This window comes from Oreochromis aureus, linkage group 1 (genome assembly GCF_013358895.1).
Source record: "Oreochromis aureus strain Israel breed Guangdong linkage group 1, ZZ_aureus, whole genome shotgun sequence".
NCBI classification, from domain to species: domain Eukaryota; kingdom Metazoa; phylum Chordata; class Actinopteri; order Cichliformes; family Cichlidae; genus Oreochromis; species Oreochromis aureus.
In genome coordinates this window covers 13944977-13964371 of record NC_052942.1, presented here as the reverse complement: position 1 = coordinate 13964371, position 19395 = coordinate 13944977, and the positions used below count along the sequence as shown (strand labels likewise).

Here is a 19395-nt window from a genome sequence, read left to right as displayed (position 1 = left end):
AAAATGTCCCCCCTCCCAGTAATCTCTCTTTGCAGCTTGCAGCCGTATGTAGTGTTAGATGCAGCGCTCACAAGCAATTTCAGTCCTTAGTACATTTGTGCAAGCTTGTTAGAGTAAAGACACACATGCGTCCTTGGACTAATCGCTAATTTTGTATTTATTTTTGTTATATTTAATTTTCAAATGACTATGGGTACTGCTGTAGCTGTGCAGAAAAAGAAGAAAAAGATTTTATACCTTACTTTCTGGGATTTGTAATATTTTTGTATTGCACGGTCAGTCTCCTTTCAGTAACAGCAAAAACAGCACAGGAAGTCACTCTGTCAGGGTGCGTCGGGCCGTGGGTAAGCATATCTGAAACACCGTATGCAAGTGCGTGCGGGATTTTGGGTTACTTTGTAACATTTTAGAACTGCCACAATAATCCGAGGGAGCTTTGTTTCATAGTGACAATCTGTTCAGTGTGTCATGAGTTATGTCACGGCAATAATGTGTGCGCAATCATGTGGCATAGCAACTGTGGCAATGTTTGCTTTACTAATCGTCGTATCTTATCGACATGAAAGACCGTGTAACTGCCATGAAAAGAGATCTAACCATCTTGGCTTCTTGGGGCGACAATTTGTGTGTATGAGTTGTTAAGAGTCGTTATTAGAGTCCTGTCAGGTTAGTTTTTACATTTAACGATGATTAGTTTTCGGTGCTTATGTATTTTATTTGATAATATTCTCGCGTGTATTTGTCAGGGGCGAGATTAAAGTTGAAAGAAGGTATTATCACACAAACGTTACTGGAGGCAACTGATTCATCCTCATCCCAGTCTCCATAAAGACATTCTTCCTCAGGCTTTTCCGTAGTGACGTATTCGACCAAAATGGCCAAACTGAAACTTTTCTGTGTAATTAAATTTTAGTTCACTTTACTAAAATGTTCTAAAATATTTTTCTTTCTTATTTTTGCATTACTTTACTATAATAACCTTGATCTGAACGTGTGTGTGTGTGTGTGTGTGTGTGTGTGTGTGTGTGTGTGTGTGTGTTCCTGCCGTTTTAGAGAATGAGACCGAATGCATCCCGCCACAGTCCTCCGAGTTTCCTGAAGGCTTCTTCACAGTGCAGGAGAGGAAGGATGGAGGGCTCATCATTTATTTTATGCTTATTTTCTACATGCTTTTGGCTGTCGCTATAGTCTGCGACGATTACTTTCTGCCATCATTAGAAGTAATCAGTGAACGTAAGTTCTACATAACACACACGTTTCCAATAGAACATGTGTGTGTGAGGTGCAGGCTTGGGTGGAAGTTCTCATTGTATTTTTGCACTGTATGATTATCAGAGCAATTTATTTATAACAGCAAATTCTAACATCATTTCTTGATTAGTCATTGACTGACTAAATAAGCCCACAGTGGGCAGATATGTAATGTAATATCAGAGACAAATCCTTAAAAATATATATATCATTCTGTTTTTAATGGGCCATTTGAGGAGGGATTGTGCTATTGTTGAACAAAACTGTGCATTATAATTTTTTGTGTGTGTTATTTTGGACCTCTCTCAGGTCTGGGATTGTCACAGGGGCGTAGCAGGAGCCACATTTATGGCAGCTGGAAGTTCTGCACCTGAACTTGTCACAGCCTTCCTAGGTAATCACCCATTGAGTAAAAACCTAATTATGATAATGATGACCCCAGCATGATCATCTGTGTCTTTGTGGCGTTCCCCAGCCTGACACAGTGACTTTACCATATGGGAACAAAAAGGAAAAGTGTCCTTGAATTAGGCTATTTTAACTTTCAGCTCTTTATTTCTTTTCCCTGTCATGCTTCCTCATTGCTCCTGGCTTCAAAGCTAAAATGTGCTCTTTACTGTCAGGTGTGTTTGTGACAAAAGGCGACATTGGGGTCAGCACCATTGTGGGATCGGCTGTCTACAACCTGCTAGGAATCTGTGGTGCCTGTGGACTTTTAGCCTCTATGGTACATTCTGACACGATAACACATAAGATACAGACAAACATTACACTTCTGCTAACTACTTGTGTGTAGCAGTTCCACTTTTGCTCAGCCAAAACAGAAGGATGGTTGTGTTTTATGAGCCTTAAACCACTTATTTTTGTTTCCTTTATCAGGCTGGGCGTCTCACCTGTTGGCCACTATTCAGGGACTGCCTGGCATATGGGATCAGTGTCGCTGCTGTCATTGGCATTATTTCAGATAACAAGGTTTACTGGTGAGTGTATTTGTGTGTACTGACTCATCATTACATGAATCATCTTAAGACCTTTCACCACATACAAACAGGGGTTGAATTTGGGTTGTAAAAGACTTTGTCCTTTTATAAGAGACTATTTTATAACCCAAAGGGTGGTAACAAGATACAAAGTCATTTACAGCTTTTTATTGCCTCTTGTGATGTAGACAAAAACAAATTAAAAGAGATCACAAAACAATTTGTACAGTGCAGGTATTTACAGGGTTTTTTTTTTTTTTTTTTATGGTACTGTCGTAACTATATCCATGGCTAAAAAAAGTAACAACAATTTGGAGAATTACAGATGGAAAAAATGTTGAAATAATCCAATGGTCAAAAGCCACTGAAAAGTATGTTTTCTGACCTTAATTGAGGGAAGTGAGACCTGCAGTGTTTTAGATGTTGATCTGGGTTCTTTTGCAACCTCCTGGGTGAGTCGTTGAAGAACTCTTGAAGTATTTTCGGTAGGCCGGTCACTCTGGTGAAGTTTCACCACTGTTCCAAGTTTTCTCCATTTTTGGATAATGGCTCTCACCGTGGTTCATCACTGCTGTTACTTACACATACATAATAAGTGAAAAGTGCATTTTGTATTTACTCAGGTTATCTTTGTCTAATATTAAAATTTGTTTATGTTCTGAAACATCTAAGTCTGACAAATATGCAAAAAAAAGCGAAAAAACTCAGGAAGGGGACAAATGCTTTTTCACAGCATTGTATGTTTTATTGACAATTTTTTTTTATTTACAGTATGTCAATGAACTATTAATGCTCAAACTGTGTATTTTGTTGACAGGTATGATGCTGCCTGTCTCCTGCTGGTCTATGGCGTTTACATTGTGGTTCTGTGCTTTGACCTTCGCATCAGTGAGTTTGTCTTGAGGAAGCTGAGTCCTTGCTGCACGTGTCTGGGTTCAGGTTCTGGTGAAAAGATTGAGACACAGCGTCTGCTGGGCTGGAATGAGCGACACCAGCTTGCGAGTCCACAGTCGCTCCAGAACAGACAGTGGGATCTTCCACGACGAGTCGGGATACTCTCACCTGTCCCTCAGCCTACACGGACTCAATGAGATTCCTGAAGGTAAGGCGCACTTCTTGGTGGCACAGTAAAACTCCTTTTTTTCACCACCACTTTGAGTCATTCGCCTTCATGTTTGATCTACGAGAGATATATGATGTATATTCTCTCATACCAGCAGAGCATAAAAGTGTCTTTGCCGTCCCGGAGAGCGACCTGAAAAGGATTCTCTGGGTACTGTCCCTGCCTATCATCACTCTGCTTTTCCTCACCATCCCTGACTGCAGGAGAAGGTTCTGGAAGCAGTGGTTCATGATCACTTTCCTCATGTCAGCAGTCTGGATCTCAGCTTTTACATATGTGCTGGTGTGGATGGTCACTGTAGTCGGTAAGATGGCTGTTTTAACTCTGAAGTCTGTAATAAAATTCTGTAGTTCTCATTAAACTTTTGCAGATTAGCTGCAGGTGTAAATTAGCTCATCACCCACCAAGCCACGGCAGATCACAAGTGTTGAAACTTGTGAGAAAAACATTTGATTTGCAGAGTACAGTCACATGTTGGTCTGCTGGTTAATTCCTGGGATGCCATTGTCTGAGCAGGTTCAGAGGGGCCTATTGTAGCTCCAGTGGGCCATGTGCCTAGCCGGCCACAGCAATTAACAGGGGCTCACCCTGAGGAAACACAGTCATGTGAGGACTGGGTGTATACAGAACTTGGCAGGGCTGCAAGAACCCCTCCACCTTCCATCTACAAAAGAATGAACTATAAAACTGATGTACGTTCAGGGTAAAAAGGCAAAATCATCATGTGACAGTGGCAGGTCTACTTAATGTATAATGAGATTATTATCCAGTAGTTCTCAGAAAGGCTCACATGCACATACAAGGAAAGTTGAGTCTTACGAAATACCAGGCATGTAGGCTCTGTACCGAATTGGACAGTACAGAGAACTCAGTCACAGTTCACAGGCAGGATTGTAAGGATTCATTTAAGGTGGTGATTAATATTGGTGAGTTGTTTTCTGGATCACTTTGCCTGAAATTTATTTATTTTCCTCTGATGAATGTGGATTCTGGATAATGGACAATGTCTAATAATGGATTTGATTTTCAAAAAGAGAATAGGAGCAGATGTGCTGTTTACTTAACTTGATAATAGGATTTCACATTTCTGTGGAAGATCCACAGTACTATGTACTTTTGAGCGACGCCTCATTTCTTGAGAAATATTTCCATCAGGTTTTCTACCTGACCTTTTACAGGGGAATGTTTCTGTTGAGCAACTTAACACTGACCTATGAGTCATTCAAGCATAAAAAAACAAAAGAAATTACCTAAGGGAAGAACCAGTGTTGTGTCTACACATTACAGACGACTTAGCAGAGAACCAATTTAATTCGTATCTTTAGGCACTTTGTTACTAGCATCTTGTCGCAAAACATAATTTGTTCGCATTTTTCACCGACTTGACCACAGAAGTGGTATCTCTTTAGTTGATAATGCCTGTCAAGAAGCATCAGCCATCTGTAAAACACAGTGTTGGGACTAACGCGTTATTAAGTAACGCGTTACAGTAACTACGTTATTATTGTGGTAACGAGCACGGTAACTAGTTATTATGCCAAAACCAGGAACGCGTTACTCGTTACTGGGATTTAGATAGGCTCGTTACTCGTTACTTCGTGTGGTGGATATCGCGGAGCTTCCACAGATTCAATAACATTAGCAAGTGGTGGAGGCCAGCAGGTGGATGAAGGAAAAGGGAGGCAAGAGGAGAGACCCGAAGCGGCCGCCCGTCCGCGTGTCAGGTGAACTGAACTTCAGGTAAGAAGTTATGACCTGCAGTCTATCGGAGTCAGATATAAACCAAGTTTAGGTGGAGTTTATTTTCGGTATGCTGACATTTTCGTACTGCGTGCTAGCTAGCATGACGGAGTTTCTATACAGCTGGGTGGGTGCTATGTTACTGATGTTGAACTTTATTTTGTTCATACGGTTAATTATTAGAGTTGCCAACCGTCCCTAAAAACAGAATCGTCTGGTATTCAGAGAAAATATTACGCGTTTCGTACTGAGGTGAAAAGGAACACAGTTTGTCCCGGACTTCAGCTACAATGAAAAAGACAAAGCTGAAGCTGCACAGCTGCCTCTTCTTCTCTCATTCTCTCCTGTTTCTACTTCAATCATGAAACTGATCAATGATCAGCTGATCGGCTTTTCTCTCTTGTTTATTTATCGCCCACTTTGCGCCAGAAAGAGGAAACCAGCGGATGTCGCGTTAAACAACAGCAGCACGTTTAAGCTTGATCAGGTGTTGTTAGAATTTATTTAATATTAATTTCTAGTATCAGCTGATGTTTGCTGGAGCCACAGCTGTAAAGCTACTGGTCATGATATCGGTTTGGTTATCTGGTGAGAGGAAACATGAAGATGAAACCAGGAGATGTCCTTACTGAATCATCAGAGCTGAACAGGTGATGGAGAAACAGGTTTACCTTTTAGGTGACATGAATGAGTTGAAGGGAAGTTATGAACTGTTTCTGAGAGACAAATAACACCAGCATCCTTTTCTACGTAGCTGACAGCTGGTAACTGTGCAGGGGCGGGTCTAGCAAAGTGTGTCCAGGGGCCAGGTAGGGCATTAACAGGGAAAGGGGGACAAGGAAATACTTTTCTTTATTATTCTCATTTAAAATGTCTCGCTTTTAAAAAATAATTATCTGAGTCTTACAACAAACAATTGATAGATTGATACATATATACCATCAGAACAGTGTACATCACTGTCACAACAGTGTTTATTTTCATTCAAAGGCTTTATGATTTTTCCTATAATGGTGGGCGGTCTCTAGTCAAAATGCCGGGACGATTGTTTTGTCCCAGTCCAGCCCTGTATGCAGCTCATCTGCAGTCTGGTGTTACCTACATCTTCCTATTCAGAAGGCAGAATGTCCAAGTTCTGAGTACAATCAAAAGCACCACGACTGCAGTTTTTGTGTTGGATGTAAAAAGCAGGCTAGAATCATGGCGGCGGTCAGTGACGGTCCAGGCGTGGGATTTCTCTCGTGGAAATGTGCACATTATTTTTTCCTTTCTGTTGGTAGGTGGCACAGTGCACTTGTGGCATGTAAGCAAGATAGAAGACTGACAATCTTGCTGGGTATCCAGTTACGGAAGCAACACATTAACAAGAGAATTCTGAGTAAAACCAAAGTTACTTTCCCTAGTAACTAGTTACTTTGAAAGTAACGAGTAACTTGAAGTAACTGAGTTACTTTTTTAGAGAAGTAACTAGTAATGTAACTAAGTTACTAATTTAAAGTAACTTACCCAACACTGGTAAAACAGTGCAGGCTCCGTCATGGTTTGGAGCTTCATTTCAGTCAGTGGTGATAGACACAGAAATTGCACTAACTCAGTTTTTGCTTTATATACTGTAATTCCATTAATCTCTGCACCCATTTCCCTAGCAAAATACAACGAAATGAGGAGTAGTTCAATATTTTTGCACAACATTGTATCTTGAAGTTATTGGTAGGGTAATCTGACCTTGCGTTGGCATTGTGTTTATGCAGGTGAGACCCTTGCTATTCCCGATACTATTATGGGACTTACTTTGCTTGCTGCTGGAACCAGTATACCCGACACCGTGGCCAGTGTGATGGTGGCCAGAGAAGGTAACACTAATATCCAGTTTCATTAACTCCATTTAAAATTCCTAAACACTTGCTTGCTGAACATTTAAACTTCCACAGCTTGTTCACTCAAAACACAGGAAAATTAAATTCTTTAAAATTTCAATGTACACTTTTTTTTTTTTTCTTAAGGGAAAGCTGATATGGCCATGTCCAACATTGTGGGCTCTAACGTGTTTGACATGCTGTGCCTGGGTTTGCCTTGGTTCATCAAAACTGCCTTTGTGGACACAAACAACCCTGTAGAGGTCAACAGCACCGGACTGGTCTTCATTTCCTCCACACTTCTCCTTTCAATCGTCTTCCTTTTCGTAGCCGTGCACATCAACGGATGGAAGTTGGATTGGAAGTTGGGAATCGTTTCGCTCATATGCTACATCCTCTTTGCCACTCTGTCCATCCTGTATGAGCTGGGAATTATTGGGAATAATCCCCTAAGACTGTGCAGCGACTGAGATCTGACCTTCTCAGGACTAAAGCCATATTTTCTGAGACAAAACAAAAACGTTAAGCTTTTAAAAATTTACAAATATCAAGTTTCTTCGGCGCACATACCTGATGGTCACATCTCAGTGAACTATTGGTAATATAATTACCAAAGGTGGCAGTGTTCCTAGGATCCATGGGCGTGTTCACCAAGATCCAGACAAGACCAGTATCATCACAAGGCCCATCTTCACATTCCAAGACATTCCCTGTCTTACATAAGGTCATGAACAAAAAGCTACTGCTCCCACAGGTTTACTGCAGATTTCCAATAAGAAAAGAAATAAAAGGTTTAAACTGAACTCATTTGGCCTTGTCCTTTTTAAGAGGATGACTGAGCTAAGACAAAAAGACTTATTTCTCTGATAAGCTTTTATGAGCGAGAAAGAATGGTAGGAGCCATAAATAGTAAAAAAAAAAAAAAAAACTTTCCACTCATCTTCAGTTCCCTAAAACTGTCACGCATTCATTTTTTTTTAAAACCACCAAGTTTGCAATGCTTATGTGGACTTCAGACACTAATCTACTCTTACAAGAAACCAACAACGTTGTAGTTCAAACTAAGCACAAAAACCTTCCAAAGACTTCCAAGAAAGGAATTAGTTCAAAACTGTAGCAAACCTAATTCAAATAAAGATACAGTTAAAATCGAGTTTTAATCTGTAGCTTTGATGAAACCTTTTTAACAGCTTGAGGAAGCACTGTTACATATTTTTTCGGGGCGGCTCTGATGTCTTCACAATTTAGTTAGGTGTCCGTATTGACTTGACTAAAAAAAAAACAAATTAAAAATTAGTAGAAACTTAAAACAGCTACTTTTGGCTGCTCCCTTATTAACGACAGGTCACCACAGCGGGTAACTTAGTTTGTCAGGATTACACCAAACCCACTCCACAATCTAACTAAAAATACAAAACTTTAAATACTTGGAATATCTTTTTGTAATAAATGTTCCAATAAAATAAACTCATACAGAGTTTGATCTGTGGACTATTGTGGTATTTTCCAGATCTGAAGTCGCCAATGTAGAACACTGTTCTTAGGGGGGTGGGGGCAGCACTACAGCAGCAGTTTACACAATGAAGAACAACTTTGAGACTTTGATCTCAGGAGAATTTACAACCACCAAGTTTAAAAATTACAAACTTTATTTGGTCAAATAAACTGTCTCACAAATTAAAAAGGGTTTATAAAACAAAGAAAATAGCTATGTAGTTTACATTAAACAAAAAAAGGACGAAAGAAAGAAACAGTGAACACGTGACGATATGAAGTAATTATGTTTTTAAAACAAAACAAAAGATCATTGGCAAGGGGACTGAATGTGTACGTGTTAGCTTCACTTCTACAAAGGATCTAGGCGTTTCGATCAATACGGACGTCCACCTCTCGGCCATTTATCTTGGTTCCATTCATCATCCTGCAGGCCTTCTCGGCACTCTCTGGAGAGTCGAATCTCACCGTTCCGCATCCCTTCGACTTTCCATTCTCCATCTTGATTTCTGCAAACATTACCTGACCTGTAGCAGAAAAGAATGAGCAATGGCCGAATTGTGAAAGCAGAATCTTTAACAAAGTGCTGATCAAATCTTAAATTTCGCCCTTTGTTTTCAGCGATCAATCGTGGTAAAATGCCAAAAGCGCTCCAGTGGTTCGTGAATTAAACAAAGAATATTTAATTCAGTGGTCTAATAAGCGAAACACTTACCACAGTGACTGAACTTGTCTTTCAGTTTTTGCCATGTCAAATCATAGGACAGCTATAAAACACAAAAATATACTTAGTCATTACATTTGTCAGCATTAATACATTTACAGCTGGACCTTTGTACAGGAATCAAACATGTCAAAGATGACATTGAACTGATCATAAATCCTCCAAGCAAAATTAATGACTCATGGAAGCACACCACATATTATTAATAACTTTTATTGGATAGCTGCACAAGCGCACAAAGGCCCAGCAACAATATATTTAATGACATCTAATGAACGTTTATCACGTTAAAGTTTAACTGATCATGTTAGCACAGCGGACTGATTAAAAAAGTAGTAAATTTAGATACACAAATGTCTTAAGAACATATCTAAACAAAAGAGGAATGATGAGCAAAAAAGCAAGCCATTTTTTATTCTTATTGTCTGCATACAGCAGTGTGCACTACTACCTTGGCTTGCAGAAAAATTGATCAGTTTTGGCATGAGAAATTGTAACACAAGTGGTGTTTGCTAAACCTGGACCTTCGAATGCCCCTTTAACATTTTAAACTTTGAGTGGCAGCATACTATAGTGCAAGCACTATGACTACTATCACTATCAAGACTAACTGTATGGGAAGATAAGGATGTCCGCAGATGTAACAGCTCTGCAAATCCGAATAAATGAATGTGTTTTTATTTCTGCTTACATTGCGCACAAATATCTGGCAACCTGCTTTGGACCCTGACCCTCTGTCCGACATGCCTCCACCCATGTGGCCCGGCCCCCCGCCGCCATAGCCACCAAAGCCACGGTTCATGTCCATTCCTGACATTCCCAAACGGTCAAAGCTGGAGCCCATTCGGTCCATCGACATATTCCCCATTCCGCCACCTGAGCACACACACAAACAATTTAACCTAATGCAGTTAAGCTTTAACAGGGTCATGTTTGCACTGCTGTAGAACTACAAAGTCTCACGACAGATTTCTGTGAATTGGGACTTTAAAAACACTTTGCACCGCTTATATTAATAATTTATTAATTATATTAATAAAATGTAACCGAAGTGTTAACACTGCAGAAGAGGATTGATTTTCCTCTTCCAAACTTGCTATCACAGAAGCCAATGTCGCCATGACACTGTTTACACAGTGGGTGCAGACTCTGTACCAGTTTAAATTATTAGTCAACACACTGCATGAAGAATCAATAGGAAAGCTTCATTCTTTTGTGAAAAGAAAATATTTTAACCACTGACAAACCACTATACCCCTTTTTAGTCTCTAACAAACAAAGTAATTGTCCATCTACTATAGCATTTGCTATAGTACAGGCAGCAGTGTTCTGAATACTTTCAGTCTAATATTTTAAACAAGCCCAGGATGAAATGGAAGAATACCATAAGGATGGTCAACCAAAACTTGACAACTCCATGATCATAGATTCTATCTTACAAAGTAACGGTAAAGGTTTTCAGGTTTGTGCGGGTTTTTTGGCATACATGAAACAGAAAGTGCATATTTTCTCTGTGGGTTGCTGTGGCCAGCCAGGCACATGGCGCACTGCTGTTTTTTCTTGGTCTTGAAAATGCATCTCTTTTCTCCAAGTACTTTTCCACAAATATGAGTGACACACACAACGAAACAATTTAATTCTTCTATTTTTTGTAACTTCTCATTGTTTTAGAGTAATTTAATTCATTAAAAAAAACAAAAAAAAAAACAACTGTTATATCTTATTCGTTATGTTACCAAAAATAAAATAGGTGTGGTGACTGTCTGTTGTGACATGAGGATCTGCAAAATACACCGATGTGCATGCTAATAAGTGAAAGATATTAATACACTACTTTCTTAATCTGTGTGACAACCATGACCACAAGTTTCCACACCCACTGCTAAGTGTATGACAGTTCAGGAGATTAGGTCGCTGTAATCAGCCATAAAGATCTAAGCCTCTGTTTCTCTATTCAAATGTTATCCTTCCCTGTAAGAAAGAAAACAGAGCCCCAATTTACGCAATGCTGCAAAGATGATGACTCTATGCTTACCACATCATTGTAAAGCTTACCAGCAAACATTCAGCAACAACAAGGCTACCACTTTAAACAGGTAGGAAGCATTATATGAGAGATGCTATTTTTGTTATAGCAGGAAATCCTGTTAATTTCGTTTCATTCTTTAATTTTTCCATGTTTATCAATTTACACTGTTTAAGTAAAAGAGTTATATTTTACAAAAAGTGTCATACTTGAAAAAGAATAAATATTTAAACTACTAGAAGGAATGGATGATTTGGGGGCAGCCAAAACTTAAGTAAGAGTTCTGTTATGAGTCTCATGTACCTTTAATTACAGAAGAACTGCTATAAAAATGATCATTGGAGATTTTTTTTTTTCCTAACCTGTACCTAATCCAGTTCCCATGTGCCCCATGCCACCACTGCCCATGCCTCCTCCAAAGCCTCCACCTAAAGAAGAGTGCAAGTTTATGGAAATTAGATTAAACCACAGTGCAGCAGAAATCACAGCCTCCCTTAAGTGAGAGTATAACTTACCCATTCCTCCAAAAGAATCCCCAAATCCTCGATTCATTGGCATGTCACCGTGCCCAAAGTCCCGATCCATTCCACCCATTCCTGATCGGTACATATCTTAACGCCAAAAACACAACAAAAGAGAAACAAAAACAAACAACCAACAATAAAACGAGATGACTCAATTAGTTACCAATAACAAATAGATAACCTGATTTTTCTGCCCACTAAGGGGAAAACAGACTTACCTCCCATTCTGCCAACTGGTGCCATGTCCCTCCCTCCAAAGCCACCCATACTGCCCATGCTATCCATGCCTCCAAAGCCTCCACTCCCACTACTCATTCCTATCAAAAGCAGAACAGAATAAAGAAATCCACTTTGTTAACACCAAGGTAACCATGGTCATTCAACAGGAAAGAAACACATAGGCAGCAAAAAACTCACCTCCCCCAAGTCTGTTCATTCCACCATAACCTGATACATCCATACCTGGCAAAAGATGAAGGAGCATCAAATTACAAGAAATTGATGTGATTCAATAAAATCTACAAAGTAAAAGCGCTGAAATATTATTATCTGGACAGAGCTCTGCTCATTTTATTTCTTTGCATATCAAGGCTAACAGAAAAACAGACACTGGTATGTTGCATATATATCAGTCTAACTTGAACACAGTTAACATTGCCTTGAGACCCTAATGTGATAATCAGCTAGTGGAGATGTATTTCTGTTGGATAAATATATGCTTGTAAAGACAAACTGTTACAACTCGGCATATATACTATTATATTTGCACTGAATATAATTTAAACTAGGGCTGCACGATTTTGCATAAAATGAGAATCACGATTTTTTTGCTTAGAATTGAGATCACGATTCTCTCACGATTTTCTTTTCCAATATAAATATTTATTGCACTTATTAACTGCACATCAACTTCGTAACAGTTGAGACTGAACATAAAAACAATAAATGAACATAAAAACAATAAATGTCTCACATTTTGTCGTTGCCGCAAAATGTTGTACTGCTTGTAATTCCGTCTCCACCGTTGCTCGACACTGCGCGTATAGAGCAGGTAATGCAACATTTGAAAAATAGTTGCGGGACGGCACTGTGTAGCGTTTATGCAGGCGTGAGCTGCCACCCAGGCAAAAGAAAAATAGAAGTATATCACGTTATAACGTGAAAAGTTTATTGTTCTAACAATATACTTTTCATGTTTGTACAATATACTTTTGACGTTTGAACAACATAATATCACGTTATTGCAATATGCATAATTATCACGTTCGTACAATATAATTATGTATATTGTAATAACGTGATATTATGTTGTTCAAACGTCAAAAGTATATTGTACAAACATGAAAAGTATATTGTTAGAACAATAAACTTTTCACGTTATAACGTGATATACTTCTATTTTTTTTGCCTGGGTGGCAGCTCTCTCGCCCGCACGCTTGTCTAGGGTGTTGATCATTTTCCTAAATCCTCGTTTTGCACAGTGTTGATGGGAGCCATATCTTTAGCCAGGTGATAAGTGATAGCCTCCGTAATTTCTTTGTGCGTGCGGGAGTTCGACGGGTATGGGGAAGCGCTGTATAAGGTTCCCGTTATTGAGGTTTGGGTGGTTGACCGGGACGGATTTTCTCCTGTCACTTTCTTGGCCTTTACAGCTTCGTCATCTCTCACGTGCTCTCCGTTGTTTTTTCCCTGCCAGCTGGCTTCAGTATTACGTGGTATAAGGCTCCGCCCTTGTCATTTGTTGAGCAGGAAGAGTGAGCGCTTGTTTTCATGCAGATTATGTCCCAGATCAAAATGCGGTACAATCGTCATCCTTTTTTTTTTTTTTTTTTAAATCGTTGTCATTTGGAAATGAGATCGCACATAAGTATGAATTGAGATCGCGATTTTCTAACGATTAATTGTGCAGCCCTAATTTAAACCTTAAGCTGAAAGAATATCTCAAAAGGTGACTGACCTCCAGGTCCCATAGAGCTCATGCCGCTTCCACCACTCAAGCGGTTGGCATTGATGGGTTGACCTCCTGGCCCCAAACCCATTCCAATACCACCTAGACCACCTACACAAAGAACAAAAATGCCTTCTGTATTGTCTCCACCCACAAGAACTGCTCAAGACATACGTAATACTAAAGGCACACTGCTATTTTGGTTAACAAATTATTTATTCACTCTTACACCATCTTGTTAATTTTTTTTGCAGCTGTTCACATCCTGTTCTGGTAAGGCGTGTTTACTTGACTAATGACCAAGCACCACCATAGTAACTGCCGGAAATTACTAAACTGTTATAAAACTATTTTTTAAATTACATTTTTTTCGCTTATGATGAGGGAATAACAGCAAACTCACGTGGTAACTGAGGCGCTTTTTCTACTTGCCGGAAGTCTTCAGCGGGTAGAGACTTCTCATCCTGCAAGACCAAGCATTTTTTTTCCCTTCACACTGCACAGCTTAAAGCACACTGTAACTTAAAAAAACAAAAACAACACACACCTACCATTTTAACATGCATCTGCCTGTCGAAGAGCATCTGTCCATTGAACATGGCTGGAATCAACGTCAAGGAGAATGCCGTGGTAAAAACTGTACAGATTAAGTTCTTTTTCTCTTTTTGTTTCTTTTTTAATTCATACCTAATTGTGAAGGATACAAATGGCCTGCACAGCTTCCAGTGGCTGCTCAAAAGTAACTGTTCCCATCCCACGGCTCTTGCCATCTTTATCTTCCTTTACATCTGCTCGCTTCACCACACCGGCCATGCTAAACACCTCTTTTAACTTCTTCCACCCCACCTTAAAATCCAGCTGTTGAACAACAGAAAGACACCAGTGAGTTTAATAAACAGGAAAAAAAATGACTACACAGATTTGGAAACTGCTATACCTCCGTACCAGTGACAGCCACACTGTGCACACTGTGCGGTAAAGATGGCACAGCAGAGCTTTTGTATGCGTCTCCTATGCTAATGAAGGGTGGTGACGGTGGTACAGTGGGGAGTTCATTTCCCATTTTCAGTACGAAGACAAAGTAAAGTGGATTATACTACTGCTTACGGTAAACAGTAAACATTAGTGGATGGATATCACATGAAAGGGGTTAAAACAATACTGTGTCAGTAGTCATCGAAGTTATTTTGGGTTCTCTCCAGGTGGACCGCCCTCTGCCAACAATAATTCTAAATTACATGTCGTTAAATAAACAGTTAATCTTAACTGTAATGGTGAAAGTGGATTTGCTTGCTAAACAGTTGTAGCTAAAGCATATACACATATCATAAAAAACTTTTTTTTTTTTTAAATAACACAATGTTTAGGCCCAGCTGAAGGTCCATTAAACCCTGGTGGGCCGCCAGGCTTAAAATAGACTGGCACAAATCCTGTAGAAACATATGACTGTGGACGTATTTCACAGCTGGTGAAATATTTATTTAGTAATACTAATCTCTGGTGCCAAGTTTTTAAATTACTTTAAAGCCTTCACTATGTAAACGAGTGTGCTTGGCAGATGTCTACAATTGCACAGTGGTAATTAATGTTTAATAACATTTCCTTACATTAGCTACAAACACAGTGTTGCCAAGTCGCCCAGCCTCCAGCGCATGGATGACTTCAGGTGGGATGTTAGGGTTGTTAGCAATGGAGGGCGGGAGGTTCATCACACCAGGCCCCATGTCCTGCCCACGGCCTCCCTGTTGACCTCCTCCCATGCGTTGCAACACACGGCGGGCATGCTCTCCATCAGGGTCCTTAAATAGAAAACACCGCCATTTAATCAATATTCTACATTATCACAAATGCTAAATTTGTGATAAAATTTAAGAAAGACTAGAGAAAAAAAAAAAAAACTAGAAAAATTCGCAGTGTCATTTTAATTTAGTGGTACATCACTGGATATTTTCAGATCTGATGATAACAAAAATATCTGTAATGTAACAATGCTACATCATGGTTATCACCACCAATCTTTTTATGACTGCTTTATATGCTCACAATCTAAAGAAAATAGCAACATGAGATCAGTTTTTCTTAAAAAAAAAAAAAAAAGAACAGCTAAATATAATCTGTAATCTATGATTCTCACCTCCTTGATGTTGAGTGGCCTTCCACTCAGGTCATGTTTATTCATAGTTAATACTGCCTTCTTCACAAACTCCTCATCTTTGAACTCCACCACACTGTTGAATGAGGCAAACGGAAACACCAGACGAGTCAATGTGAGCACATCATTTAAAAACAAAAAGTTCTTTCTTTGAGAAAATAGGGTTTCTTACCCACACCCCTAAGTAGGTGGCATCACAGGAGTTCAGGAGTCACAGAAGGAGGGAACAAAATAGAGTTAAAAACAAGATATTACAAACAAAAACATAATAAATACAACATCTCAACTAGATTTTAATATGTTATTTTATGCATGTTGGCCATATTTTCCTTGCTGGCTTGAGCCGGCTGGTTTTTTAACTTTACTGCAAGCAAGAAAAAAGGCTGGAAGAAAAAAAAAAAACAAAAAAACAAAACAGATTTCTTAATAATTAAAAATATTACAAGAAAGAAGAAAAATATCTAAACAGTAATACATAAAGGTTGTGGTTAAAAAAAACAACCATATTTGTCAGTAACATTTAAACATTCTATTATTCTACCTGAAAATATTTAGGTTTTGAACTGGACATTGATTACCAAGATAGATGAAAAAAAAGCCATAAAAAATGTATTTAGTACATTGTTTAGGATTAAGAAGTTCTGACTTTAAGAGAAAAATTGTGTGCTTCATCTTTACATCTATTGCATCATTTGTTGCCATTTAACATAAAGACATAACAAAAACAACTACATGGTCTTTCGCAACTGCTTTGTTCCATTAAACAGAAAGCTTTGCCATATAACAGAATTGTAAAAAAAAAATTTTGAGACATGAGGGTCAATCAATAAGACCAATCACACAACCCCGCATTTCCCTTTGGAAAATGGCCAAACAAACAAACTTTTAAACCAATTGAAATGACAACAACAAAAGCAAAAGTATACTCTTAGATAAATTCATTGGCTACATTTCCAAAAGTCAACAGGACATCTCCCTTTTACAAATGAAAATCAATCATTAGCCATCTTTCAGGCTCTAAACACAACCTATAGTGTCTCCAGTTCATTAAACCCAAAGGATCAGAGCCTAAAAGAGCACTACATTATTAAGAGCCTGCTGAGGGCATTTAAAACCTCGTGCAGCAAGTTGGCCACATCACTTACCCTTGACTTTCCTTCAGCATCCTTAAAGAGCTCCACGTATGTAACCTCACCAACTACATGAGACATACAAAGGGAAAATACCAAAAGAACAAAGGAATTTAAGTCACCAAGTCTTCAAATCACCGCTGGCCTTGGCAATACAGCTACAGATGGAGATGTCCCCATTGATCAACAGCCAGCCCAGACCAACATCCCACCAGACAACACCATGCCTTTCTGGGCAGTGACTGAGACACCCAAAGGCCAAGGCCAGAAAAATAAAAACAAAAACAGCAAAAAACAAAAAACACAGCTATATTAAACCTGGGAAAATTCAAATCAAAAGACTTCAACGTGATCAGTTTTGCAACAAATTCCATTCAAGGCAGTTGAGATGTTTAAGCTGTCCTTTGGCCTTTCAAAAGGTCTTTTTTGGAAACTCTGTATTTCATAGAGTAAAACATTAGAATATTTTTCAGTGATACTAGCAAGATTCACCTTAATGCAGATGCAACAAAAACATTCAACAATCAAAATATTCCTTGCTGGATTGAGGTTACATTTTGGAGCTGACAATGCCAATAAAACAAGTAACAATGTAACTAAGTAAATCCTACTTTTTCCTCACATACATATCAGCCCAAACTAAATTGGTGCCCATCCAAAAATAAATATATAAATAAAAGAATTAAAACTCCAATAACCTTAAATCACAATGTGGTGGTTCCTTGATATCTGCACTGAGTATATCCACAAAAGCTACACACAAATTAGCTGGCGTTAGAAGCAGACGTTCAGGCTTGTAACAAAACAAAACAAAGGGTCAACATCTTCTTATCAGCTGGAGAGAGACAGAGGGAAAGACACCATACCCATCACTGGGTAGATTACCTTTGTCACGCATTAGATCTTTAATTGCCTGCCACTTCATATCATATGGGATATTGCTGATGAACACTCTGTTCCTATGAGCACCCTTCTTTTCTCCACCATGTTTGTCTTTGTAGGGATGGTAGCGGCCTCCTCTTCTGCCTCCAGAGGACTTCTCTTTACCATCATGCTTTTCTTTGGGGGGCTTGCCTTCTTCTTCCCTACAAAATACAGAGAGATGCAGATCAGAGAACATCTCTAAACATCTTTCACTGATCACTGAGGCATTAACTTTAAAATCTACCCTTAATAAATTAGTAAGTAATAGCAGACTCATACTTTGTGATTTGCTTTAGAAATGTAATTTACATTTCTTTTAACCCTATACATACATACATAAAAACGCTACTCATGTTAATAAATTCTACAATATGGATCAAACGTAAAAAACATATCTAACATAGCCATACCCCCCACCCACCCACCCACCCAAAGCAATATGCATGCATACATGCTAGAAAAACTTTGTCTGCATGCCTTTCATCACTGATGGCCACACACTACTCCACTGTATCTTGACATTAGCACCTCTGTCTTTCTTTGGATTTCTTTGAGTGTAAATGACAACTATGTGAGTAGATGAATGCATGAACAAAATAAAAGTATTCATGCAACTTCTGATTTTGCTAAAGACAAACATAATGAAGACTTTAATCAAATACAACATTTTATAAACCCGTATGAAAATACAGCGTGCATTTTAAATGAGCAGATACTTTAATGCGTACAGAGCACTTTAAATTATCTAAGGTCTAATTTCTGTGCAACAGCGCGGAGCCATTAGCAGCTAACTGCAGGTTTGTTAGCATAGCATAGCGCAATGGCCATAAACAATTGCACTAAAATTAGAATGGGTGCTAAGCACAGCATATAATGCGTATGGTTAATCTAACTAATTTAATTAAAGTAAGGCTGGCTTGTTGATAAAAAGCGCTGAATTTCAGATTTTCGTTACAGATTAAGCAGCATATTTACCTTTAGCTAAATATGCAAGCACAACACAATGGAGAGTAGCACCTAACCGAGAATGACCCATTGCACCAGCCTTGTAACATTATAGCCAGAGTTTATGGAGATGTATATATACCTTAAAGTGTTACATTATATTTGAACTTAACACAAATAATTTAACGTTATATTTCTTACAAGAGGTTGGATGATTCTTTGCTAACAATAGCTAGCATCCAAGGACTCCATTTTAGCTAAGCTAGCTAACAGCGACGCAGAAGGACCAGACAATATTGCAACTTTTTAACTCACATTTTCACGCCGTTGGGTGTTTCTTCAGATGTCTCGTCGGGTTCCGACTTGACTGATTCAGAAATTTCCTCCTCCTGTGGTTCCTCTTTAAGCGTTTCAACATCTGCCATGTTGAGGTTTATTTTCCCTACACACAACGCAGGATACCCCGATCGCTACGCAGTTCAAAATGTGCTGGGAAGATGTGTGATTCCAACGCGAGATTTGGGAGCTGTTGCTAGGCATCGTGGGAGAATTGAATAGTATAGGTGTCAATGGACACA

The 19395-nt window shown here is 38.9% G+C and overlaps 1 protein-coding gene and 1 pseudogene across 2 annotated transcripts; one reads left to right on the top strand and one right to left on the bottom strand.

Moving 5' to 3' along the window:
- The first annotated feature begins 304 nt into the window (after positions 1-304).
- On the top strand, positions 305-8433 carry LOC120438174 (annotated as a pseudogene).
- A 145-nt stretch (positions 8434-8578) lies between these two features.
- Positions 8579-19337, bottom strand: myef2 (myelin expression factor 2). 2 transcript variants are annotated; one of them, XM_031728835.2, is made up of 17 exons: positions 19133-19335; positions 17834-18033; positions 16964-17016; positions 15991-15998; positions 15801-15894; positions 15274-15465; positions 14371-14524; positions 14218-14267; positions 14070-14130; positions 13676-13777; positions 12136-12180; positions 11937-12035; positions 11710-11805; positions 11557-11622; positions 9860-10044; positions 9160-9211; positions 8579-8971 (listed from the first exon to the last, which is right to left on the bottom strand). In XM_031728835.2, the coding sequence occupies exons 1-17, from the start codon at positions 19240-19242 to the stop codon at positions 8808-8810; spliced, it is 1731 nt and encodes a 576-aa protein (XP_031584695.1). In that variant the 5' UTR covers positions 19243-19335; the 3' UTR covers positions 8579-8807. The 2 variants fall into 2 exon arrangements, with proteins under 2 accessions (XP_031584695.1, XP_031584696.1); XM_031728836.2 differs by having other exon boundaries at positions 8808-8971; positions 11563-11622; positions 19133-19337.
- Positions 19338-19395: the final 58 nt, after the last annotated feature.